The sequence below is a fragment of the Balaenoptera ricei genome, chromosome 13 (genome assembly GCF_028023285.1).
Source record: "Balaenoptera ricei isolate mBalRic1 chromosome 13, mBalRic1.hap2, whole genome shotgun sequence".
NCBI lineage: Eukaryota > Metazoa > Chordata > Mammalia > Artiodactyla > Balaenopteridae > Balaenoptera > Balaenoptera ricei.
In genome coordinates, this window is record NC_082651.1 from 96,715,278 (window position 1) to 96,742,425 (window position 27,148).

At 47.5% G+C, this 27,148-nt stretch overlaps 1 protein-coding gene and 1 long non-coding RNA gene across 8 annotated transcripts in view; one reads left to right on the top strand and one right to left on the bottom strand.

The window, feature by feature from the left end:
• The window catches only part of ASAP2 (ArfGAP with SH3 domain, ankyrin repeat and PH domain 2), a 161,070-nt gene extending 160,534 nt beyond the window's left edge, over positions 1 to 536 (bottom strand). For all 6 annotated transcript variants that reach the window (XM_059942262.1, XM_059942261.1, XM_059942259.1 and 3 more), the window contains exon 1: positions 334 to 536. In XM_059942262.1, the coding sequence (XP_059798245.1) occupies positions 334 to 459 (126 nt within the window). In that variant the 5' untranslated portion in view covers positions 460 to 536. The remainder of the gene's footprint in view (positions 1 to 333) is intronic.
• The window catches only part of LOC132376587 (uncharacterized), an 82,584-nt gene that overhangs the window by 696 nt on the left and 54,740 nt on the right, over positions 1 to 27,148 (top strand). The gene's annotated exons all lie outside the window — the stretch shown is intronic.

Below are 27,148 nucleotides of genomic sequence, written 5' to 3' on the forward strand. Positions count from 1 at the left end.
CTCTGGGGGGCCACGGGCCAAAGTTGGCGGCGCGGGGAGGTGGGGAACGGCGGGGGCGGGGGGTACCGCCCGGCCCGGGGCCCCGCGAGGGGATGAGGGGGGGGGTCTTAAAAAGGCCCAAGGTAGGCAGCCGGCAGCCGTCTCCTCCGAGCCACCTCCACGGAACAAAGGGCTTGTTTCGGGCAGGGTTCGCCCAGCCGCGTCCGGATCCCGAGGAAAAGAAACTTTTCCCGGGATGCGGGAGCCGGGCCCGGGGCGGGGGCGGGCTAGCGGGGCGCGGCGCTACCTGCGGCCGGAGCCGCCCGCCCGGCGAGGCCCGCCGGCGCCGCTCACCTCCTCGATGGCCGCCACCGTGTTCCGGCACTGCGCCGTGCGCGTGGTGAAGCTCGAGGCCGTGGGCGCCTTGTAGTCCTCATGGGTCTCGGCCACGAATTCCGACACGGAGATCTGGTCCGGCATCGCCTCAGAGCGCGGGCGGCCGGCCGCGGGGGAGCCGCCGCCTCAGCCGCCGCGAGGGCTCCGACCGGCCGCTCGGACGCCGACGCCGCCGCCCTCGCCGCGCCCGCAGCTCGCCCGGCCGGCGGACAAAGGGAATCGCCGCGGCGCGGGCCGCCGCCGCGGGAGCCGCACGAGCCGCCGCACGAGCCGCCGCAGGGCGCGGGTCTGCCGCCCGCGGGGCCCGGCGGCGGGAGCAGGGGCCGCGCGCGCAGCCCCGCGCAGCTCGGGCCCGGCCCGTCCGCCTGCCGCGCCGAGGGCTCCGCCGCCGCCTGTCCTCCCGAGCGAGCCCCGAGGCGGACGCGCACAGCCGGCGGGAACTACCCGCCACCCAGCCGCGGGCCCCGAGCGCCTCCCGCGGAGAGGGGCGGGTCCGGGCCGGGGGCGGTGGCCGGCCGGGCGCGGGGCGGGGCGGCGCGGAGGGCCGGGCCGCCAATCCGCGCGCTCGCCGCCGCCGCAGCCGCCGGGAAGCTGAGCCTGCAGGAAGGAAGGCGGCGCGCGCTCCGGCTCGCCGAGCCGCTCGCCCGCCGCCGCCGCGCGCCGCATTGTCTCGGCCTTCGGGTCCCCGCCGCGCGCCGGGGTTCCAGGGCGCGCCCCGCGGGGCCGGCGGGTCAGACGGAGCCGCGTCCGAGCTTCCCGTCACTCATCCCACCCCGGGTCCGCGAGCGCGCGCGCAGGGTGTGCCTACACCTCCCGGGCCGAGCCACCGTCCCCTCGTCTCGTCCCCGCCCCACCCCCGGTCGTGGAACCCTTCTTGGTGTCCCCCATAAACCGCCGGGAATGCCCGTCCGGGCGCGGGAGAAGGTGTGAGGAGCTCGCCCCCTGCAGGACCATGCGCGCCGCCTGGCAGATGCCTCCCGCGCCCCGCCCGGCAGCACCCGCCCGCCAGCTTGGGATTCGGTGACAGCCACGAGAAATGACCATAGAGTGAGTGCTTTTGTGCCATCCAATCCTCACGACCTCGTGAGGCAAGTAAAGAGATGGTTATGTATTTTACATAGAAGGAAGGCAAACGATTCTCCCGAGAGTAACTGAGTGGCCCAGTGGGGTTCATATCCAAGTCGGAGCGCTTCCGAGGGCTTAACAGGACCCCTGGTCAGAGTCCCAGCCGTGTTTCCTATGCTTTTTTCCTAAAATCCTCGGTCGTTCTCGGTTGGTTGGAAACAGTTTCAGGGTACTAGGCCAGGATCCACTCTGGGCAGATAAGAATACGCTGAAATGGTACTCCTGTAGGAAGTGGAGGGGACCCAGGGAGTGTGTGAGAGAACCAGGAGAACGTGCACCACGAGAGGGCAAAGTTCATATATAACTGGCCCAGTAAAGAGTTTGAGTTAAAACAGATTTTCATTGAATGGCTCTTAAGGAAACTCTCATAATTATTTTTAAAAATCCAGCTTGCCAGGGGGGAAGGGGGGGAGGGATAAATTGGGAGACTGGGGTTAACATAAACACACTACTCTATAGAAAATAGATAACTAACAAGGACCTACTGTGGAGCACAGGGAACTCTTCTCAATACTCTGTAATGACCTATGTGGGAAAATATTCTAAAACAGAGTGGATATATGTATATGTATAACTGATTCACTTTGCTGTACAGCAGAAACTAACACAACATTGTAAATCAAATATAATAAAAATTTTTTTTTAAGTCCAGAAGTTCTGAAGACACTGGTCCAATAAAATCACACCCCATAACTCTACACCAGGCATGTGGCATGGTTTCTGTAGCTGCCAGCAATAAAACCAAGAGAAACTTTACAAAAACCTTTTGTGCATCTGAAAAGGAGGAAGTGTGAGAGACGTTGGAAATTCAACATGTGAGACAAAGCAGTCTCCTGACACTGAAGGACAGTGGACCAGTCAATCTTTTATAAGCTCCCTTGTAAGAATTTGCTATATGAGGTGGCAGCATGGGTCAGACATTATGTATGGCCTTTGGTATTTTAGTAACATTGCATATGAAATTTCGCTTTCTGAAATAACTGTATCAGTGGATAGCTTTTATAACTGCACTAGGCAATAAGTTACCGTTGTTAAAACTGAAGCATCTCTGCTTCTATCTTCCCTTTATGTTTTTTCACCCTTTCGATGTCTTTGGTGGTTTCCTCTATTTGCAACTTTCTACAATTCAAGTCCTATAGATAATACTTATATTAATGCACGCTTTCCTGCACCAGGCAAATTCTGTTCCCTCCTAGGTAGTTTTCTAGCTACAGTTTTGTTGTTCTTATCTTGGGTAAGTTTTCAAGCTTGATTTTTAGAGGACTAGTATCTATCAGGCTATGGATTTAAGGATTTAAGAAGAGAAAGTAGTGTTTTTCCTTGACATCTAGTACAGCATTAACCAGACTGATCCAGACTTCTTCTACAAGGACCAAGTTAAGCTTCGTGTTCTTCTTTATTCTCTTTATGTGCAGTTACTGTCTTTTTTTTTTTTTTGTAGTTTAATAGTAATTTTACAGAAACCTTAGTAGCCACAAAAATAAAATTGCAAAGCTGCATTGCATTATACAAGTAGATGCAAAGGTTAGTGGAAAGCAAGTCATCACCAAGTCCACTGCAAAGAGAACGTCTGTGATAGAACACCAAAGCAATTTATTCCTCCAGCCATCACTGAGAATCTCAAAAACCCTTGCGTAGCACAAAAGCCTAGAATTAAAGCAAGATCAGAATAAAACGTAGCTAATGGGTCTCTGAGATTAATATAATGAGAATGAGTAGTTTCCAACAAATAATAATAAAATGAAAGTTGAATGTGGATCAAGAAAACATTATAAACACACACTTTTTTTTTTTTTTTGGATTCATGAAGAAAAGAAGAACATGATGGGAAAACCATTATAGGTCTATACCCCCTTACCTAGAACTTTAAAATCTAAATAGCTCTGAAAAATCTAAAGTTGAAAAAAAAAACTGTTTTGGTGGTAAAATGATCTGAAATGAATTGACATGTGACTATTTACAGTCTTGCTTATCCCACTTCATATGAATATTTATGTTTTAGTGCAAACTATAAATGTGCTTGCTTATGGAGTATTGCCCCAGACCCCACTGGGGGTGACTCAAAATATCTAGTGTATGTGCTGTATTAACTCTTTAGAATCTGAAAAATTCTGAATTCTATACACATCTGGCCTCAGGGGTTTGAGATAAGAGGTTGTAGACTTGTATTATTTTAAAAAAAGAAAAGAAAAGTAACATCGTGTTGCAGACTTGTCATTTCTAGGAAAGAGGAAAGAAATCCTCTTCTCAAAAATGAGATTTTCAGCAGCCCATTGAGATTGGCCAACAGCCCATTTTCCAAAGGAATTTTCTGCCCCCAGTAGTTCTCAAGAACCTGAGATTTTTCACTCTCAAATCAAGTTTTAAAATATGTTCTTAACTCTGAAATTTGCTTGAGGGCTGGCTGGCTTAACACAAGACTTATCCAGTTCACTTGCTATTAATTTGTAAATGATTACTCTTGGAATGGAGAGATCTGTGTCTTAAAAGAACTATGGTAAACAGTGTAATTAAATAGAAAAACAACAAGAAGAAACACGCCAGTGATGTGAACATGTAAGCATAATCAGAAGTTTCATTTCCATGCTTAACAAGATTCACCCTCAGTGTTGCTGAAGGGACCAATTTATCCCCAAAGTGAGAGAAGTTTAAATACACTTAGCACAGTGTTCTCACCTTAGTACTCTAGGGGGAAAAAATTAGCATGCAGGAAGTATTTTACCAATGAAAACTTTGGTTTTGATGTCACCTTTGCTTCTCTGTGACTTTGAATAAGTTAATTAACCTCCCTGGACTCAGCTCATTTGTAAAATGAAAGCAGCTGGACTAGCTAATTTTGAAGACTTCTTCCCTGTGCAGGCATCTCATCATTCCATGATTCACGTTTTATGTTTGTTTGGTCACAAGAGGGAATTGCTACAAGGGCCATATTCCTACTGAGAAAATCTAATCATTGGTCCTAGACACTTGAGAGTAAGCATGTTTTATTTTTTATTTTTTTTGAATTTATTTATTTATTTTTAATTAATTTATTTATTTTTGGCCGCGTTGGGTCTTCGTTGCTGCGTGCGGGCTTTCTCTAGTTGCAGCGAGCGGGGGCTACTCTTCGTTGCGGTGCACGGGCTTCTCATTGCCGTGGCTTCTCTTGTTGCGGAGCACGGACTCTAGGCATGCAGGCTTCAGTAGTTGTGGCTCTTGGGCTCAGTAGTTGTAGCTTGCGGGCTCTAGAGCGCAGGCTCAGTAGTTGTGGTGCGCAGGCTTAGTTGCTCTGTGGCACGTGGGATCTTCCCAGACCAGGGCTCGAACTAGCGTCCCCTGCATTGGCAGGCGGATTCTTAACCACTGCGCCACCAGGGAAGCCCAAGAATAAGAATGTTGTAGATGACATTGAGGGCTAATTTCCGAGAATGTTGTCATTTTGTTAAGCTGGTAGATTTAGATGACAAACTGATTTATTCATAGCTAACTTCATAGTAAGATATTAATACTTGAGGTTTGTTCATTTTGTTTGTTTGTTTGAACAAAGCTCTTTCTATCAGAGATATTCTGATCACTGAACTGCAAAAGTCAGTTCTAGATGAACGAGCTATAATGTACTGCACTGGAGGCAGCTCACGCTGACTCCAGAGAGCTGACCGCTAAATTTCCAGAGTTTTGCAAACTGTAGATTGTATCTGTACGGCAGAAATACCACTATAATGGTGTGCTGCTACACATCTTTTCCTAACTCTACGTTCTGGCGGCTTGAAATCGTCCACAGTGGGAGTATTTACACCAGCGCAACTGGCAAATGTAAAAAATCAAGACTTTATTTATTGTTTTGTTGATTGTCTAAGCTTAATAAAGGGATCAAGAAAATGTTAAAAATGCAGATTTCAAAGCTCAGAAATAGGGGGTTCTAAATCAGAACATACTGTACAGCACAGGGAAAAAACAAAACAAACAAACAAACAAAAAAAGAAATAGGGGGTTCTGCAGAGAGGAATGAGCACAATTGTCACTCCCTTTATTTACACCTTTCAGTGGCATCACCTTGCCCAAAAAAAAAAAAAAATGGAGATTAAACTTAAAAGTGTGTCATGTCTGTAGCCTTTACATTGTGAGTAGTGAAAATATTGGAGGTAATATTCTTCCAGTATTTGCAAACTGTCATATGATTCAGCAAAGAGGGCACTCATGTCACTGACAGATGAGTGAAGTTACAGCAGGCATCTTCATGGCTTCACTTTTGTCTTACTCATTAACATAAAAATGTTAACCAGCATTCATGTTGGAACTACACTCATTTGTCAATGACATGAGGAACTTCTCTGCCGAAGTGGATAATAATCAAGCATTTATTTGTAGTCTTATTTTGTCAAGTCATGGTTGAATTGCAAACACTGATTGGCTATGAATACAAGAGTTGGGCAAAAATCAACAGAAGTGTTCTGTGAAAATGAGCTTTATGGAATTTATAATAAACAGTATTGTATAATTTGTTATTACTTACAAATTGGGTGCTATACATCCTTTATAGGATTAAATGAAAATAAACTTACGTATGTAGGTACACAGACATTTTTTGCAGAGCAGGTTGTTAAACTTTTACCAGCCCACTGCTGAGTATAATTGTACCTTCCCTGCCAAGAGGCAGAACATTAGACCTTCCCACTCTGAGTCATGCTGATGGGATAAAGCCCACATAGGACAAAACCTCAGTAAACTGGACTGTACAGGCAAAGGCAACTTGTGTTAATAAAAATTCTTAGAATAATTAAGAAAATGCCATTTGTTGTTTTCAAGTACTTAGAACAACACAAACCAGGGCCAACAGAGGGTGTGGACTGTTTTAATGAAAAAGCAAAAAAGTTTAATTAGCACTCTGTATGCAAATGAATTTTGCTAAAGTTTTTAAAGAGTGCTTGCAATAATTTATTTTCTTGAGTCAAATCACTCTCTTCCCCTCCATTTAGACCCATTCTTAGGTTTTGTAGGACACCCTCTTAGGTGGCCCAGCAGGCCACTTGTGCATGGTCCCTGCACTGAAGACCTCCAGTGGTTCCCTATTGGCCACAGGATTAAGTTTAAACTCACAATGTGTCCCAGGCTTCTTCCTAACTCCCTTAACTGTTACCTTCTCCCAGCCAGGTTGGCAAACCATAGCCCAGGGACCAAAGATGGCCTGCAGCCTGATTTTGTACTGCCCCTGAGAAAAGAATGGTTTTGACATTTTTTATTTTAATTTTATTTATTTATGGCTGTGTTGGGTCTTCGTTTCTGTGGGAGGGCTTTCTCTAGTTGCAGCGAGCAGAGGCCACTCTTCATCGCGGTGCGCGGGCCTCTCATTATCGCGGCCTCTCTTGTTGCGGAGCACAGGCTCCAGACGCGCAGGCTCAGTAGTTGTGGCTCACGGGCCTAGTTGCTCCGCGGCATGTGGGATCTTCCCAGACCAGGGCTCGAACCCGTGTCCCCTGCATTGGCAGGCAGATTCTCAACCACTGCGCCACCAGGGAAGCTCTGGTTTTGACGTTTTTTAATGGTTGAAAAACATCAGGAGAAGAACAGTATTTTGTGACACATGAAAATGATATGAAACTCAAATCTGAGTGTTCATAAAGTTTTATTGGCACCCAGCCACACCCACGCGTTTACATATTATCCACAGTGGTGGTGGAGTTGAGTAGTTGCAACCCACATACCTAAAATGTTTAAGTACTATCTGGCCCTTCACAGAGAAAGTTTGCTTACTGTGCTCTAACCTCACCAAGCTTCTCATTTTTCCCAGCTCACAGAGCGCTTTTGTGCTGGGCATTAACACGGTTCTCTGCCTTTAATCTGCTTCCTAGCGGTCAAGTCCTCAATCAGTACCGAAGGCCTCCCAAGCTTTCCCACCGCTCCAGCCTCATCCCCAGGCACCCACCGCCCTGCAACCCTAACCACGCCAGGCCACGCCTAACTCTCTCCCTTCTCTTGACCCTAAGTATTTCCTCCTCCGCAAGCCCCTTGGCCTGGAGCACGCATCCTCTTGTCAGTCTAACAGACTTCTGGCCATCTTTCGGGTCAAAACCAGACCTCTCCTCCATGAAGTCTCCTTTGAATATTCTAGGCAGAGTCAGCCGTCTCCTCCTCTCTGCTTCCACAGTGCTTTAGACATATGTCCAGGGCTTTTGCTAGGAAATGAAGTGCCCGTTTCCGCATCCTAACACGCTGGAAAAGGTCTCCTGCCCTTCCTCCGTCCTGTGCTCCGCACCACCCTCTCTCTTCTCATTGGGGTGTGGAGCGATCACGTTAGCCAAACAATGAGTCAGACAAGATGGGAGCTCTCGTTTCACTGAACTGATAAGCCTTACCTTCACTCTGGAAAGAAAATGCTTCAGCTCTCCCAAAGCACTGGATGCTTCCGTTACAAAAAGTTTCACATTATATCCTGACCAGAGCATTTGTTTTCTCATCTCACTGACATCATAGACTAGGCTCCTGGGGGAGAGGGGCCCGTGTTTTATTTATCTTTGCACCTCCAGCTCCAAAACACAGGGCACGCACACAGTAGGTGCCCAATAAATGTGGATTGAATTGCTTGGAGGTGCTTCTCTTCCAACACACAAAATGAGAGAAGACATATCAATTCAATATAAGGAAAATCCGTAGGTTTGAGAGATGCAGGGGTGGCACACTCGGCTTTTCCTTCTCTGTCGGCTTGAGTAAAGATGTGCTTGTAGAGGGAAGTCAAGCCTTGGGGATGGGGGGCAGGTTGCTTGATGACCTGACCTCTTCAGAGATTGAAATGTTCAGCCTTCCTCCCTTGATATCAGTACTGGAAACCTTACTGCGTGGATAGTTTCCACCTGGTGGTGGAGTGACTTCGCCTCATGTGAACTGAGGCACTCTGTCCCCTCAATCCTTGCTACTCAAACTGTGGTCCCTAGACCATCAGCATCCCCTGGGAGCTTGGTAGAAGTGCAGAGTCCTAGACCTACTGAGTCAGAGTCTGAACTTTCACAAGACCCCCAGGTAGTTTGTTTGCACTTTAAAATTTGAGAAGCAGTTTTCTAGCGTACGTGAAGGATATATACACCACAAGCAGGAACTTAGCTTTCCCATCCTGTCAGAAGCCCAAAATATGTCAACTATACGGTACTAATGGGACTTGATAAAACCTAAAGGGTTAAGGTTCTTTCTAATGCTGAGATTCATGAAGGCTCCTCTAGGTTCTGAAGTGCCATGCTATCATCCATTCTGTCTAGTTGCCGCTGTACTCCATTGCTTGGTAATTCAACCATCATTTACTAACTACCTACTGTATGTCAAACACTGTCCCCCAAACTAGGATGTAGCTGTGAACAAGCCAGAAAAGGTCACTGCTGTTATCAAACTTAGATTCTAGCAGGGAAAGGCAGATAGTAAGTAAATACGTAAATAAATTAATTTCATGTGAGTCCCATCGACAGACATGGAACAGGTGATGTAGTAAAGAGTATCTGGGGGTGGGTGAGGCGTAGCAGCATTAGAGAAGGCAATCAGGAAAGACTTCTTGGAGAAAGTAACAGTTGAACTGAGTCCAGAATGAAAAGAAGGAGCAGATGAGCATATTGCAAAAGCACGGTGAGTGCAAAGTCCCAAAGCAGGAACTGGGTAGACACTTAGAGAAAAAAGGTCAGAGCAGCTGGGATGTTGTGAGAGAAACATCAACATCAAAAAAAAAAAAAAGAGAGAGAGAGAGATGAAGTAAGGTGATGATGAAGGTGGATGGGGACAGATCACATAGAACCTCAGAATCTTCGTGATTTTCCTGCACAAGAAGGATGGGCAGAGTTTGCTTTATACTTAAAAATGAAAAAGATCACTGACTGCTTTTGGAAAAATGATTGTAGGCAAGGGTAGAGGCAAAGCAGGTGGCTAAAACACTATTTAGCAATGGATAAATTGGACTTCATCAAAATTGAAAACTTCTGTGCTTCAAAGGCACATCAAGAAAGTGAAAAAAATCCACAGGTTGTGGGAAAGTATTTGCAAGTAAGATATCTGGTAAGGGACTTGTATCTAGAATATAGAACATAAAGCTCTTAAAACCCAATAAGGAAAAGACAACCCAATGAAAAAAATGAGCAAAGGGTCTGAATAGACATTTCTCCAAGAAAGATATACAAATGGCCAAGAAGCACATGAAAAGGTGCTCAACATTATAGTTACCAGAGAAATGCAAATCAAAACCACATCGTGATACTACTTCAAACCCACTAGGATAGCTATAATAAAAAAAGATAATAACAAGTGATCGAAGATATGGAGAAACTAGAACTCTCATACACTGCTGGTGGGAATGTAAAATGGTGCAGCCACTAAGGAAAACAGTCTGGCAGTTCCTCAAAAGTTTAGACATAGAGTTACCAAATGACCCAGCAATTCCACGTCTAGGTATATACCCGAGAGAAATGAGGGCACATGTTCACACAAAAACTTGTTCACAAATGTTTATTGCAGCATTATTCATAATAACCAGAAAGTAGAAACAACTCAAATGTCCAACAGCTGATGAATGGATAAACAAAATGTGGTAAATTCATATAACGTGTACTAGTTTGCTAGGGCTGTTGTAGCAAAGAACCACAAACTGCGTGGCTTAAACAGAAACCTATCATCTCATACTTGTGGAGGCTAGAAATCCAAGATCAAAGTTGTGGCAAAGTTGATACCTTCTGAGGTCTGGGAGGGAGAATCTATCCCATCCCTCTCTCATAGATTCTGGTGGATTGCTGTCAGTCTTCAGTGTTCCCTAGGGTGTAGAAACAGGACTCTCATCTCTCTCTTCATGTTCACGTGGTATTCATCCTGTGTGCATGTCTCTGTGTTCAAATGTCCCCTTTTTATAAGGACATTGATCATACTGGAGTAGGGACCCACCTACTCCATATGACCTCATCTTAACTAATTATATCTGCTATTATTCTATTGATATTTCCAAATAAAGTCACATTTTGAGGTATTAGGGGTTAGGATTTCATCATAGGAATTTGGGGGGAACACAAATCCCTAAAATAGTGGAATAGTCTTCAGCCATAAAAAGGAATGGAAATAGACTGACACAGTCTATTACATGGGTGAGCCTTGAAAACATTATGCTACGTGAAAGATGCCAGACACAAAAGGCCACATATTGTATGATTCCACTTATATGAAATATCCAGAATATAGAAATCTGTAAAGACAGAAAATAGATTACTGGTTGCTTGGGGGCAGTGGAGGGGCTGGGGGAACAGGAGGGTGATCGTTAAAGGGTACATGTTTCTTTTTTGGATGATGGAAAAGTTCTAAAATTGCTTGTGGTGATGGTTGTACAACTCTGTGAATATGCTAAACATCATTGAATTGTACACTTAAAATGATTGAATTGTATGGTATGTGAATTATATATCAGTAAAGCTGTTACCAAAACAAAACACAAATTAGTGTCATAAAAAGTGTTAAAGACTAAAAAAAAAAAAGTGTGACTTCTAGGGTTCATGTCCAAAATTCAAATCCTCCAACCTTCTGTAACCTTGAGCAAATTGCTCTGGGAGCCTTAAGTTCTCCACTGGAAAGACGGGGATATGTGAAAGGAGTCACTACTACTCGTCTAGCAGGACTGTTCAAGAATTAGAGATTATCTAGGTAAAAACACCTGGCACACAGTAGTTGCTCCCTAAAAGCTATTATTAGTCATGCATTTCACCCTTGAAAACATAGTGTGATTCTATCACAGATAAATCTTTCTTTGGGTCATTTATTTTTCTAAATTGTCAAACAAGGCCTTTTTAATGCCCCCTCAGGAAGCAAACTCCCAAAATGGAACTACAACTTAGGAGAAAAACATATTCCTTCACATTATTCATGCCACAGGAGGACCCAATTCTGTGCTGCTTTTCTGCCTCTGACACCTCTTCCTGACTTTTGTTTTTATTCCTTGAGCTGATAATTGAAGCTGTCAGAGAAGGCTTACACTGCTCAATGTTTCAGTGACACATTCCAGCTGGGACTAAAGAACACGTTGCTGAGTTGAAGAAAGAGAGCGAAGCTTCCTCAGGAAGGAGCTCACCCTCGAGGCAGTGGGGGATTTGAGCATCCGGGCTATTGGGTTATTAATTGTGGGTCCAGGAGGGTTTCCTAGCGCATCCGTTTGAAGGGACGGACCTGAGTCAGCGTGAGTCTGAAGAGAGGAATGAATACGGAAAGACTTGAGATAAGTCTCTGAAATGCCACCACTCTTAAGCATTTCCTGAGGCTTTATAGAGAAAATCAGAATCAAATCTTGCTCTGGCCGTGAGTCAGATCCATCACAATGCCCGGAGCCCTAAGGTCAAAAAATATAAAAGATGCCACTCAAAGCCATTGAATGGCACTCATGGATGGTGTACCGTGTCCCAGGCCCTGTCTGTGCTGGACCCTGGGAATACAGAGATGATGGTGAAATGGTGTCTGCAGAGGCACCTGGTTTCATGCACAGAAGCAAACAAACGCCCTTCACAGAGGCATTCTTCAGTCAGTGGAAGAGGAGCTCAAGGTCACACCAGAGTACCTATGACTTGGTGCCATGTGATCTGGGTGTCAAGTCCCAGTGAAACCTCCCCGATAATTACATTTTCTCCCAACTCTCTAGACAGTCAATCTATTCCATCCTGTCACTATGTTCCAAACGTGTCCTATCTAAACAATCCTACGGTTATGGTTCATAATCCCAGCAGATGCAGCCTTATTTAGAACATCTCATTCAGAGATGATCTTCTCATAAACTTTGAGGAAATGGAGGATGGCTGACAAAATCCCCCACCTCTCCACCCCGTCCTGGTGCTGCTTCCTTCCCCCAGAGCATTCCTGCCTGTTGTCCCCATGTTACCCTGTGGTCCCCCAGGTCAGCGTGGTCTCCTCCTCACTGTGGTCACTGCTTACCTGTCAGGCATGCAGTGGGAATGACCATGGGCTGGCCTGCCCCCCTACCAGTGCCCCATGACTCAAAAGCATTGCTGTTATTTGCCTAATCACAAGAATTTCCAGGGACCCTTTAAAAAAATCCAGATTCCAAAATAATAATAATAATAATAATAATAGATAAAAATAAAAAGGAGAACATTCTCAAAAAAAAATCCAGATTCCAGAAGGCCCTACTCTAGACCCACTGAATCAGTCTTTAGGAGAGAGGTCTGGAAATTTGGATTTTTAATACGCGCTCCAGGAGATTTTAGATAAAGCAAGTTTGGGAAGCTTTATCTAGCATTTTAGAGGAGAAACCCCAAACCAAGACTTTTGGACTTCTTTTCAAACGCATGCATGTGTCAGGGCAAATCCTAGAGGGCAGGTTTTAAGTCAGCAAGCCCCCTTCACAGACCATTAATTTCAGCCCTCTGGACAACCCCTGACACGATTCTGATCTGAGAGCAAAACCGTTCCCACGGGATCTGAAAATGCCCAGTATACATTCTGAAAGTGCTTGTTTAACTGGCACTCAGGGAGGGCTTGGTTTGCCCGTAGGATTTGGAGCTGTGGATATTTCCTGTAAGCAGAAGCAATAACCCTTAGTCATGTGAGAGGCCCAGCCATGGCTTTAAACAGAGACTTCATTTTCTCAGCTCTGTGGAATTCCCAGCGTCTGCGAGGCTGTGTGTATGACTCTCTTTGGAAAGGGGTTGTGAGTTGTTTTCTAAAGCCTTTTAACTCGACCGGGAGACAGTGTTGAACGAACTGCTCGGGGCAGCCCTGGTCAGACATCAGATGAGCCATGGCCAGTGCCTCTGGGTCTGGAGTCAAGGACCTTTCCTCCAAGAGTTCCTTTCTCTGTTGTTGTTTTTAAACGAGGGCTACACCCTGGCAACGTGCTCACCAGCGTCCCTTCCTTCCTCCCCTGGACGCTCCCCCCCTGTTCGAGGTTCGCAGCCAAAGCTGACCTCACCGACTCTGCGTCGTGTTTTGGTGAGGCCCTCTTGCAGATGCCAAGACGTGGGCTGTGCTGTTTGCTCAGGCTCTGCTCAGATTTTCCATCAGGCTCTGAGCACAGCAGCTCTGGGCCTGGGCTTCCAGGCTCCACCAGAGTCCTGTCCTGAACTGGGCAGTGCCCCGAACGTGGTCAGAAGGCCCACACAGGGCCAGACCTCTGGAAACGGGGTCAGGCACACTGGGTCAGTTGGAGTCATTACACCGGAGACAGGACCCAGCAGAGGAATGACTGAGGGATTTGATGGGAGCAAAGGCAGCTGATCAATGCCTCCTTTGTGCCCCGCTCCATAAAATGACACCGCAATCCAGCCCGGAGCTCTTAGAAGCAAAGAGCACATCTTATAGACCTTGAATCGGATAGAAGGGTGGGCCTGCTGAACAGGATAGGACTGACTCAGATGGGTTGAGTAGCGCCTCAGAGCCCACCTGGCTTGCAGACTGAACAAGTGGTCCTTACACTTCTTGAGTGTAAGAGTCCCTCACAGAATAAAAGACACCTCACCTCCTTGCTCAGAAAGGCTAATCCGAAGCCGTAGAAAAGATGGTTTTCTTTGATCAAGGCCCCAGGGGATGACAACCCAAATAAAAGGATAATTCACTTCATGGTTCCATTCACCTAATTCGCTCTTCTTTTTCATCTAGCTGTCGAAACAGAAACTGTGTCACCATCCTAAATTCTTCCCCTTCCTCATCTCACACGTCCAGTCGGTCACCAGGTCGTGATGATTCCACCTGTTTAATACACACATAGTGGTCCCCTTCCCCTCAGTTCACTCCTCGTCCCTCATTCATTCAGGTCCTCAGCCCTTTTGTGCATGAAGAACGGGCTTTATAACACATCTTCCCATTTCCAGTCCAGACACCTCTCCAACCCCTCCTGTCTGCATGGGTACCAGGATTATCTTTCCAAAAACGACCTTTACAAAATGCAAATCCAGGACTTCCCTGGTGGCGCAGTGGTTAGGAATCTGCCTGCCAATGCAGGGGACATGGGTTCGATCCCTGGTCCCGGAAGATCCCACATGCTGCAGAGCAACTAAGCCCATGCACCACAACTACTGAGCCCTCGCGTCTAGAGCCCGTGCTCTGCAACAAGAGAAGCCACCGCAACAAGAAGCCCACGCACCGCAACGAAGAGTAGCCCCCGCTTGCCGCAACTAGAGAAAGCCCGCATACAGCATTGAAGACACAACGCAGCCAAAAATAAATAAATAAATAAATTAATTAATTAAAAAAAAAAGCAAATCCAGGAAATCCCTGGCGGTCCAGTGGTTAGGACTCGGTGCTTTCACTGCCGGGGGCCTGGGTTCGATCCCTGGTAGGGGAACTAAGATCCTAAGATCCTGCAAGCCTTGTGGCGAGGCCAAAAGAATAAAAAAGAAATCCAGTAATGGCTTCCCACAGTCTGCGAATAAAATCCAAATTCCTTAGTGTGCTGTATAAGGTCAGTCACAGTCTAGACCGTGTAACTGTTCAACCTAATTTCTCATCAAACCTCATATATATCCAGAGATGCAATCACACTTGACTCATTCGTTCATTCGAGTTCCTGTTGTGTATCAGATCCTGTGCTGGGCTCTGAAAATCCAGTGGTGAGAGTGAGGTACCCACAGTCCCTGATCCCCTAGAGCAGACAGTCGAAGGCGGAGGACAGACTCTGAACAAGAACGTCCAATCAAGTTCAATGGGTGTTTTGCTAGAGCAGAGCAGATGGACATCACTTGGCCTAGGATGCAAGGCGGGCCCCTGATCCAAAGGAATGAGTAAGAAACAATGGATGTAAGTTGGAAGTTGGTGGTGAGAGCCAGTGTGTGCAAAGAGTCACAGGTGAGAGCTCTGGGTGTTTTCAGGCAGCTGAAGGGAAGAGTGGCCTACAAGTGCTGAGAGAGAAAGCTGGAGAGGCCAGTGGGTTCTTGGTCATGGAAGAGCTCAGAAGATTCCATGGTAAGGACTTTGTGACTACCTAGAGGAATGGAAAACCACAGAACCATTTTAAGCAAACTTTATTTTTGAAAGGTCTCTCTGGCTGAGTTTGGGGAATGGGTCCAACCATCAATAGCACCCCACAGTGCTGTGCATTTCTGCACAGTTGCATCTTACCGTGAGCCTTTTCGTTTCTCTAGGATGCCCGTTGGCTCTTGTCTACTCAGTGAGTTCCTTCTATCTTTCAAAACTCAGCTCAAGGGACTTCCCTGACAGTCCAGTGGTTAAGACTCTGCACTTCCAATGTAGGGGGCCTGGGTTTGATCCCTGGTTGGGGAACTAAGATCCCACATGCCGTGTAGTGCAGCCAAATAATAATAATAATAATAATAAATTTAAAAACTCAACTCAAAATCCTTAAAATTCACAGACCAGCCTTCACCCTCTCCCCAGGTGGAGTTGGGCATATCTCCGTCTTTGCTCCCAAGGTGTGTTGTTCATTATTCTATTATAGTATTTTTCACATTATATGTCAGTCCCCATTACTAGGCTGTGTGTTTATAATGGGAATCCAGTCTGTTTTCCTTTCAGCTTTACATCCCTAAGGCCTAGCACGTAGTAGTTGCTTTAAACATGTTCTTTGAATATTCTTTGAATGGGTGAATTTACACCAGGGGCAAAAAATACAGAAAAGTTGAGATTCAAGACTTCCATGACTCCCTCCATATTACCTCCTTCTTTCCCCACTGGAGGTCCCATTTGTCCCAAATCCAGAAATCTCACAGGGTTTGCCCGTCCCTGGGTGTTTTTCTCTTTCCCATGCGTACATTTCAGCAAACAGGCTCCTGAAGGAAAGGAGAGCTCTACAGTCTCCTCACAGTCTTCTGCGATGTGGAAACCCTTGACTTTGTACCTAAGTTTGGGCAAAGGCCTGGTCAGGAAGTCAAACTTAAAATTGGCTTCATTGAAAGGGCCCAGGGCAGGTTGTGCAGTCCGTAACTCAGGGGGGCCCCTTCCTGTCAGTCACCACCATGCTGCATATTTATTAGGCTTTTTGAGGGGCGGGGGCAGGGGGCAGTAGTATCTTCAGAAGAGGTACCTTTTCCAACCACACAATGGCTCTGTGTGGGCTTCATAAACTAGGAGTAGGTCTTTGGTGAAGAGGCTAGAAACTTGGTTTGGTTGATTATTTGTTTATTATTTGTAAGTAGCTTCTAGCAGTCTGTAGTCAGGATTGATTGATGTAAGAAGAAGGTTTGCTCTTTTGGAAAGGGTCTTAACATGAGTTGGGCAGAGGTGTTTGATTCGCGTCACCTGCCTCGCAACGGGGCCTGGGGCTCTGGAGTGTCTTGTAAGCAGTAAACACCTTTGCTGAGGTTACAAGTGAAACCTCACTGGTGAAAACTGAGATACAGTCACGTATTCAATTCTTTATTCATTCACTCAACATAATTATGGAGCATCTTTGTGGGGCCTGGCCCTTTGCCATTTACTTCACACGTGTTATGTCCTCACCAAGCCCTTGTCATACAGGTATCGCCATTCCCCTTGCCCAGCTTATACTCTAAACGGGAAAGATCATGAGAATTCCCTGGCGGTCCAGTGGTTGGGACTCTGCACTTTCACTGCCAAGGGCCCAGGTTTGATCCCTGGTCGGGGAATTAAGATCCTGCAAGCTGTGCAGTGCGGCCAAAAAAAAATGGGAAAGGTCATGACATGTACTTAGATAGAGCCACACGTTTAGGACACAATGGAACTGGGATTCCAGGCTGGGCCCTCTCCCTCCAGGGACTTAAACTCTCCCAGGGGAGACAGAACATATAGAGAAATACCCATGATCTGCGAGAGAATGTAACACTTGGTCTCCAAAGGGGTGCCTACGATGTTTCTGGGAGGTTAGAGGTGCGAGAGACCCTTTTTGGTCACCAAGATGTGAGATGGCTTTCCGGAGGAGGTGGCCTTGGAAATAGATTTGGTAGGATTTGGATACGCAGAAAGGGGATGAGACCCCTTCTCTCTACCATCCTGAGATGACGGTCCTAAAAGCTGCTCTGGAGCTTTAAGCCTTAAAAGGATGCAAACATCAGGAGGTGGTAAAAATGAAGGGATGAGCCCAAGATTTAATTATCGAGCATCTCTCTTGGTACAGGCCCATGAGGACGTGCACAAAAAGTCACGGCCCCAGGACTTCCCTGGTGGTCCAGTGGGTAAGACTCCATGCTCCCAGTGCAGGGGGTCTGGGTTTGATCCCTGGCCGGGGAACTAGATCCCGCATGCATGCCGCAACTAGGAGTCCGCATGCCGCAAGGAAGATCCCGTGTGCTGCAGCTAAGACCTGGCGCAGCCAAAATAAATAAATAAAAATAAATAAAATAAATATTTTTTAAAAAGTCATGGTCCCTGCCCCAGTGGCCAGCAATTTAAGAGGCAGACAAATGGCCACAGACCATACAAGCATGCTCAAGGTAAGGGGGCATCGGATTAGCAGAGGAACACGCAGGAGCCGAAGTGATGTTTGATTTTATCTTCAGAGGCAATAAAATGTGAAGCGCATTCTTTGTCAGCAACCGGAAAGGCAGATTGCTGGCTTTTTGTAATTCTTCGGAGTTTTATAGCATGTCAGTTATCACAGCAGTGCTTGCAGCAGAGACCTTGCGTTGGGGCCAGGGGAGTGGGCAAAATGAACTGTGGTTGGAGCATTAGAGCTTGTGACACAGCACTTGGCGGTCAAGCTGTTCTACCTCTTCCAAGAAGTGTTCAATTAAAAAGCCCGCCTGGCATATATTCCAGGGCTCTCGTGGGAAATGATCGCTCATCTTTAGGTATCTGTTTTACATGAAACCAATTATGGTAATGTTTCTAATGCGGAGACGATATTGTTATGAGTGCTATTTTACTGTCCAGTGTATTTATGTGCCTGTGGCTAGTTCCCTGCAATTCACATTTATTATGCTTTCAAAAATACTTCTCACACAGGATCCCTTTAAGTTTTATTTCATAGCCATCTAGCGAGTCGGGTTTAACATGTGAGTCATATGGATCGTGATGATTATCCCTTCCTGGTAAATAACCTCATACAATTGATAGATCTTCTAAAAAGTAATAACTTCATACTCATTAGGATGTTGGATGTGTGTTCTTTTTTTATTTAGTGAGTCTACAATCCGTGAGGCAGGGTTTTTATTCCTGTGTGAGAGATGAGGAAACTGGCTCAGTGAAATAAAGTTATTTCCAACGTCCCCAACTAGCGAGGGGCACAGCGGGGACAATGAACTTGGGTTTGCCCGGCTCCAACACCCGTGCTCTCCTAGCACAGTGGGTGCCTTTTTGTGATCAGTCTTCTCTGTCAGACTCTGGCCACCCGGGACCACCGTCAACTTTCCACCTTCCACGCCGACTGGTGCTAAAGAAATTGTCCCTTTACGTTTCTAGGAATAGGAGGCATATCGTTAAAACTAAGCCAACTCCAAATCACACCTTCCCTGCCACAAAAGAAAAAAAACAAAACCCTGCAAATCAGAAGAGAGAGCAGCCAGTGTCTTCCATTTATCCACGGAAGGAACATGCCAGGATGCGCCCAGGGAGCTTACCCTGGAGGAAGGCACTTCTGAGTCCTCCCCACCTTCCGAGTCACCCACCACGGCTCCCGCCGGGACGGGCATTGGCCCCTGGAGCTGCGTCTCCTGGGAAAGGAGCCCGCGAGGTTGGGGGCAGGGCAGCCCTTGGCAGATGCCTTCCTCCCTCTCCTCACCAGTGTCTGGTCCCACGATGCATCTTTGTGGAAGGTCGAAGGTTAGTCAAACAGAGTCTGAATGTCTGGGACCTCCCTGGTGGTCCAGAGGGTAAGACTCTGTGCTCCCAATGCAGGGGGCCCGGGTTCGATCCCTGGTCGGGGAACTAGGTCCCGCATGCATGCCGCAACTAAGAAGCCTGCGTGCTGCAACTAAGACCCAGTGCAACCACAATAAATAAAAAATAAATATTTCAAAAAATAAATAAACATCAAATGTCTGCTTTTCTGAACTGTCTGAAAAGCTGCACGACCTACAGTGGGCCTGGCATGCCTGCTCCGGCCCTTAGATGCCACATCTGTTCCCAGGGGCTGGGCAGAGACGGGACCAGCAGAGAAGCTGCTCTTAGCTGGTGTCAGGGACAGATATTGGACCCCGTTTTGCTTCCCCTACTGTGAAAGTTTTCGTTTGAACTCTTCTGTGCTGAGCCCAGATTACTTAGCAAGTCACAGGCTAGAGAACATAGCCTCCTACAGGGCACAGAGGTGGCTCATAGGCTTGTGGCAGAGCCATCCTGGGCACGCGAGACCTTGGGAAACTCCATGCCGAGGGGCAGGCTGGTCTCAGACCTGGGCCCCCGGGAAGGGTCAGACCACTGCTGTAGGACCACATGGCCCAGAGGCAGCATCAGAGCCTGCCAAGGACCTGCTAATAGCTCCATCTATCATCCCAGGAAGCAATTTCTGGTGCTATATAATTGACTTCTGTTCGTTGTGACAGATGAAGTTTTGAAACGCCTGAGTCCATGCCTATCTCTTTCATTAGTGACAGGCTCTGCCTTGGAGGTCAGTTCAGTGGGTGAGGGAAAGTCTGTATTCAAGCTTTCATTCCAGTGCGGGGGTCAGACTGAGACCCGAAGTCATTATTTCCACCATTTAGGCCCCAAATCCCTGCTGTCTCTGTCTTTACAGTTATCCGGGAATATCTGATGATCCCAACATTCTAATCCAAAGAGTTAATGTTACTTACATTTGTACACAGTTTTTTAATGCTTTTCCACACTTTATCCATTTTCATTCTTTCTTCTTTTTTTCTTTTTTTCCCACACCACAAGGCTTGCAGGATCTTAGTTCCCCGAGCAGGGATTGAACCTGGGCCCACGGCAGTGGAAACGCAGAGTCCTAACCACTGGACCACCAGGGAATTCCCTTATCAATTTTTATAATAACACTAATGACCAAGCTGTATATGATGTGATACGGTTGACATCATTTCACTTGATCTTCTTATGTGTCAGGCAAAGTAAGGAGGGTACCATTATCCCCTCTGAAATTCAGAAAGGTTAAGTGAGGGGCTCAGTGCCCTGCCACAGAGCAAAGAGAGAGCAGAGCTGGGACTCGAATCCAGGTCTTCCAGGTCTGAGGTGCTGCCCCAAACTTCGCTACTCCTCAGCCTGCAACTTGTGGACACACAGTGGCCTTTCCCACTGCTGCTGAACAGATGTTCAAACTCCACCCGTCTAACTGAACTCACATCTTCTCGCCACCCCCTGAAGCCAGCTCCTGCTCCCAACGCCCTGCTGGTCGCGGCATCCCACTTAGTCCTCCTCACGCCCGTCTTCTCCTTTTCCTTTTCTCTGCTTCCACATCCAGTTACTCAGCTCGTCCTCAATCTTCCTTCCCGGTCAGATGGTTTCAAGGCTGCCCCTGCTTTCCCGTCCTCTCGTCCCTGCTCAGGAACCCCCACCTCACAGCTGGGCACTCGAAGCAGCCCCCGATGGCATCCCCACTCAGTCCAGTCCAGCCAGACACCTGCCCACTGGTACCAACCATTCATCCTTCCATCAGCACCAGTTTGCCACCATTGTGAACCAAGTGTGCTAGGTCAACGAGCACGTATCATTCCCGGTCAAAAATCATTTCCTGGATGAAATTAAGAGTGTGTTCCTCGGGGCGGGGATTACGTGTATTTACCAGTGGAGGGGCCAGCACAGGGTACCTGGTAGTGCTCAAATGTTTCTTGAGTGTTAGTGTAAACCAGAGGATGCCCTTGTAGACTCGCAAATCTTCGGAGGCTCCCTCCCAACAAGGCAATGTTCAAGCTGCTTAGTCTGACATTCTACACACCTTATAGGACATATCTGTATTAGGGCTCTTTCTGTTTGAGAGATTAAAAATCCAATTCTAAAGAACTTAAGCCTAAAAAAGAGAATTCATCAGCCCGTACAACTAGAAAGTCTAAAGATCAAGAATGGGATCAATTAAGCCAGTGGGTTCAGAGGGGCTGTTGCAGCCCAGGGTGCCTGAGACAAGAGCTGGGAGGTGAGCACTGAGGCTGAAGCAGCAGAGATGTTGGGAGGGGTCAGACTACCTGTTTGTGGCCCAGCTGTGCCACTTACTAGCTCTGTGACCTTGGGCAAGTGACTTACGATCTCTGAGCCTTAGTTCTTCATCTGGAGGGCTGCGAGAATTAAAGGAACGACTGCATGTAGGCCGTGCTCATCACACGGGAAGTGCCATATAAATGCGCTCTGAGTTTCTTATGGTTATTACATCACCTTGCTACCGAACATGATTTGCACCCAGAAAAACAACATTCTAGAAAACAGGGAGCCTCCTTTCAAATGGAACCCCGGGAACACTCATATCCCTGGGGAAGCCTGCCTTCCCTTTCCCACCCAGGCCAGTCTGTCCTTCATCTGTGGGCCCAGGCCAGGACGAGGCCCTTACGGGGAAGGTCAGCCTGAGAGCTTCAGTGAGTTTGCCCTTATTGGCCTAAATTAGATGCTCTGACGGCTGTTTGGAAAAATGCACTGCATTCTTTATGTATTTTCCCCACCAAAACACGTCTGTTTCATCCTCTTTTAAAGGGCATTCATGAGTCATTCAGCAGGAACAAAGAAGCTTCAGTCTGGAACTTCCATGGGGAAACAGTTTAAACAGTGTGGCTCACATGGATTTTTGAAATCTGAAAACATGTCTTAGAGGTGCCCTAAAGCACCTGCTCGCAGCTGTTCTCACTCGACAGCTGGATTCCAAATGCAAATAATATTTGCCGGAACGTGTAGAATCACTTGCACACAGAGGTAGACGGCTCTGTGGCAGGCGTGCTGGGAAGCAGCTCTCACACACTTCCTGCTGGCTCTGCCTGGTAGAGCCCAGAGCGTGCTCCTAGATTTCATTGCCATGTTGCATAAGGAGCTTGAGCGTCAGGCCAACACCATTTCTCTTCTTAGAGGCAGCTCTCCAACATTTGAGCTCCATCCCAAGTCTTCAATGTGCAGCAAAGACACCAGAAGGCAACGGGAGTGAGAGGAGGGGGGAGCCTGAGACCCCCCCCAGCCTGAGATGCAAACATCCTTCACCCCACGGCACCCAGACCCGGCCTGTCTGGAGGCAGATGCCCCCTCAGCCCCCTGCGTACCTGGGCCCATCTGTGCACACCCAGGCACACGTGGGCAGGTGGAGCGTGGCCGTCTCTGATTTAGGCACTTGCCTCTCCTCATCGAGTGACCTGGCAAGTTATTTAGCATCTCTGTGCCTGTTTCATCAGCCGTTTTTACAGGGGACGATGATAGTAATTCCACGTCCTCGGGTTGTAGCGGGGGTTAGATGATGTCATGCACGTAAAGCGCCAGCCCAGAGCCTGGATCATGCTACGTGCTCGCCCGTGTCGCCCTGTGGTTCAGTCAGCCCACAAGTCCCCGCGGCTCTTCTGGGTTATCACATATAACCTCCAAGGAATATCCTCGTTCCCGTCCTCACCCCATTCCGACCCATCCTCCATGCAGTTGTAAGAGTCAGCTCCCTAAGTCTCTCACTCTCCTTGAGACCATTTGTGGCTTCCCAGGGCTTCAGGGTACACACACCAGCTCCACGCGTGGCTCACGACACTCTCGATGATCTGTGTCCTCACTCACTCACTCAACACACACACACCCTAAACCTAGTATCTCCCAGCCTCCGTGCCAGCCCCAGGCAGCAGGGTAGTGAACGCACGGCCCAGCTTCTGCCCCCGTGGAGCAGGGGAGCCAGGAGGAAAGACCTCAGGAAGTGACCTCTGAGCTGAAATCTGAGGATGCACCGGAATTAATGGGCTGCGGGGGGAGGGAGGGCACGGAGCACTGCCAGCTGCGTTACCCTCCAGGACCTGCTGGAGAGCATCGGGCAGGTGTGCAGACCTGACCCCCCTTCTCCCACCCTCCCTCGTCCCCTCCACACTCTGTCTGTCCCACGTCCCGAGGCACCGTCTCACACCCAGCTCCTCTGCACCAGCTCCAGTCTGCTCTCTCTGTCAGAGCCCCATTCCCTTCACCCTCGCCTTCCAGCTGACCCTTCTGGTCCCTCCAGGCTCTCAGCTGGGCACCCTCGTCCCTTCACCCAGACAGTGGGATGCTCTCCTTACTTGGTGCTCTGCCAGCCCCTCGGGCTCTCCTCTGCCTGACTGCTTCCTGCCCTCTATTTTCGCTGCCCACCGGTCTGTCTCCCCAGACTGTGAAGTCCTTGGCGGCAGGGCCTGCCTCAGCGAACGGCCCCAGGGCAGCCAGCGAGAGGCTTATTCTGTGCTGGGTGAGCACCGGCTGAAGAAGCGAATGGCCTGGGTGGCTCATGCTTGCTTGATATGGGTCTCCCAAAAACACTCTCCAAGAGCAGTTGAGTTCAGCCTTGGACTCAGCTTCTTTGACTTCTATTAATCTCTCTGGAGCCCACTTGGGGAGTGTGGTTTGTTGGTTGGTGTTAGGGGTGGCCAGCAGTGATATTCAAAATATTTAACTGCTGGTGAGGCCCAGGCACTGGTCAATCGGGTTGCCCTGCACGACCGCGCCTGACAAACAGGCTGTTTTTGATGAAGAATGATGCCAGGTGCCCAGTTGTGCGTGCCTATGAATTGGCAGTTTTAGGAAGATCTTGTGCTTTCAGTATGGAATTTTCTGTATCTTCTCACACACTCTGTTAACTTTGGTTGCCAGCTATTATAAGACAAAGCACCAAGAATCTTTTATCATTGACCAGACGCTGAATCAACTCTGTGGGATGAAACTTCTTTCTTTCCTGTGTCAAGAGAGCTGAAGTTTCGGAACCAGACAAATGAGCGTTGAAATCTCTGCCACTGGGGCAACGTACTTAAGATCCTTGACCCTCTGTTCCTTTTCTGTTAAACAGAGGTAATAAGTTGTATCTAACCTAGCAGCTGTGAATTTTAGATCAGAAAATATATGTACAGTGCTTGGCATGTAATAGGCATCAAATAATATTCGTTTCCTCTTTGTCTTATGGTAAGTAGAACTCGTTTACTTGACAGATTAATTGACACTCTCTCACTCTAAAAACCGTATGGACCCCATCCACTGCAGGCTGAAAGCTCTTGGTCAGCAGGCTACCCCCGGGACTGCTCATACCACTGTCACTGGTCCTGACAGCAGGACTACATGCTTGCCAAGAGGCAGCTGCTTGTTCCCAAGCCTGTTTATACCAGTAATGCCTGCTATTTTAATTACATCGTTTAATTATATGTAAGGCAACCAATAAAATATGTGGGCGTAAATAGAGTCATATAGAAACAGCAACCTTCTTTTAGAGAAAAGACTTAGTAAGGGTGCATTACTACATGTGGAAGTCTAATCAGGTATAACTACTCAAAATATGAGTGAATAAGTGTACTTTTTAGTTAAAACAAGATGTTTAAGAATACGTAAACATTTTTGGCTTCCCTGGTGGCGCAGTGGTTAAGAATCTGCCTGCCAATGCAGGGGACACGGGTTCGTGCCCCGGTCCGGGAAGATCCCACATGCCGCTGAGCGGCTAGGCCCGTGAGCCACAACTACTGAGCCTGCGCGTCTGGTGCCTGCACTCCGCAACAAGAGAGGCCGCGATAGTGAGAGGCCCGCGCACCGCGATGAAGAGTGGCCCCCGCTTGCCGCAACTAGAGAAAGCCCTCGCACAGAAACGAAGACCCAACACAGACAAGAATAAATAAATAAATAAGTAAATAAATTTAAAATTTAAAGAATACGTAAACATTTTTTATGACTCTCTAGTTTATCCCACCCTTTTGGTAGACTGACCAACCCCTGGTCCTGGTCCCATCAGAAATGCAGGTTCTTTATTAGAGGCTTTATGTGTATATCTCATCATCCTCACCCCAAGCTAAGATTTAAGTTGAACTGTGTATGACCAAAAAACTTAAAATAAAATGAATTTAACCAAGACAGTTTATTTCTTTTTCATTTAGAGGAATTCTAGAGGTCAGGAACTCTCTATGAGATGTCATAAAGGAGCCAGGCCCCTATCTTTTTACTATTTTGCTTCCTCAACACATGGCTCCTGTTCTCAAGGTTTCCTCTTGGGTCCAGGATGGATGCCAGAACTCCAGTTATCACATCCTTAGCTCCAGTTATCATATCCTTGTTTCAAGCAACAGGAAGAAGAAAGGAAAAGGGTGGTAGTAGGGAAAAGGCCATTCCTCTATCCTTGTAAAGCTGGGAACTGTAGTCTTTTCTTCCTGGTGGCAATATGGCCACCAAAATTCAGGGTTCTGTTAATAAAGAGAAAGGTGAAAATAGATAGCAGAAAACAATTAGCTGCCTTTCTCATCTGTTTTTATCCCCATGTTACAGTGAGGAAACAGGCCGAGAGAGGAAAGATCACACAGCTAGTAAGTGGCAGAGCTGAGATTCAAACGCAGATCAGCTGAAACGTCTGACAGAGTGAAAACATTTTCCTGCCGTTGAGTGTACGCTAAGGCAGCACTTAACCACTGTTCTGCGTCACATGTCTCTCAGGAATCCTGTAAATTTAAGATTCTGAAGTCTGCCCCCTTCAGCTCTCATTTCAGAGCTCTGAGACGACTCCTGGTGGTATTTGTCCTTGGCAGGTGTTTAACTGGTTTCCATTTTTGAAAACTAGCCATAGCAGCTTTGGTCATTACTGTGACACGATTCTTCAATGCAGTTTCTTGTTACAGGAAGATCGAATGGTCAGAGGAAAGTCTTGATTGGGTTAGAACATCATCGCTAAGTGGGATTGCCCTGTGGGGTCTGAATCAGTGGTTCACAGCTGGGGCACTCTGGCGATGTCTGGAGATACTTTGGGGTGTCACACTAGGAGGGGTGCTGCTGGCATCTAGTGGGGCAGAGGCCGAGGATGCTGCAATTTGCAGGCCAGACCCCCCACGACAAATAATGTCAGTAACACCAAGGTAGAGATACCCTGATCTGGACCATTTGAACTGATCCAGCTTACATAATGTGGCATCTTCCGTTTTGTGTAGACGTCCCAGTGAGAACCTTGGGCTATGCATCCTCTCCTTGTTCTTAATGCCTCCACCTTTGGCTACAGGAGAAAGTGATCCTGCAAAAGTCTACTCAGTGGATGTTCAGTTGATGTTCATTATTTGATAATAAGGCTTAAACTGATATCTTTTTAAAAAACATATTTATTTATTTTAGTTTTGGCTGCATCAGGTCTTAGCTGCGGCATGTGGGATCTTCACTGGATCTTCGTTGCAGCACGTGGGCTCCTTGTTACGATGCGCGGGCTTCTCTCTAGTTGTGGCCCGTGGGCTCAGTAGTTGCGGTGTGGCGCTGGCTTAGTTGCCCTGACCTTGAGTCACCTGTCCTTGAGTCACGCTGCACCTGCTCTCCTCTTCCTCTGGCTCCTTGCCGGCCCCTCCCCAGCTGCTGCCTTGGGCATCTGGGCTGCACATCACGGTTGTCATTGTAGGTTTTCTCAGCCACCAACTCTGTAGTCCCATCTATTTATCTGGCCCCTAGGAAACCCTGTTGAGTTGTAGGAAAGGAACTTCTGATAGCAGCAGGAAGTGGATTTCCCCCTGGAAGCAATACAAAGCCATTTCCATGGTGTGTCCTGTTCCTTCTGTTCTAAAGAGGCAGGGCCAAACCCTATCAGAGACCAGGAAAATGCACGCTTCACATTTTCTCTTTTAATCATGTAATGCCCACCACCGGTAGCTTACATCATCGGTAAGGAGAAGATTAAAAAAAATATTTCTACAACTACCTTAGGGCCTAGATGCAAATAACTTGTTTG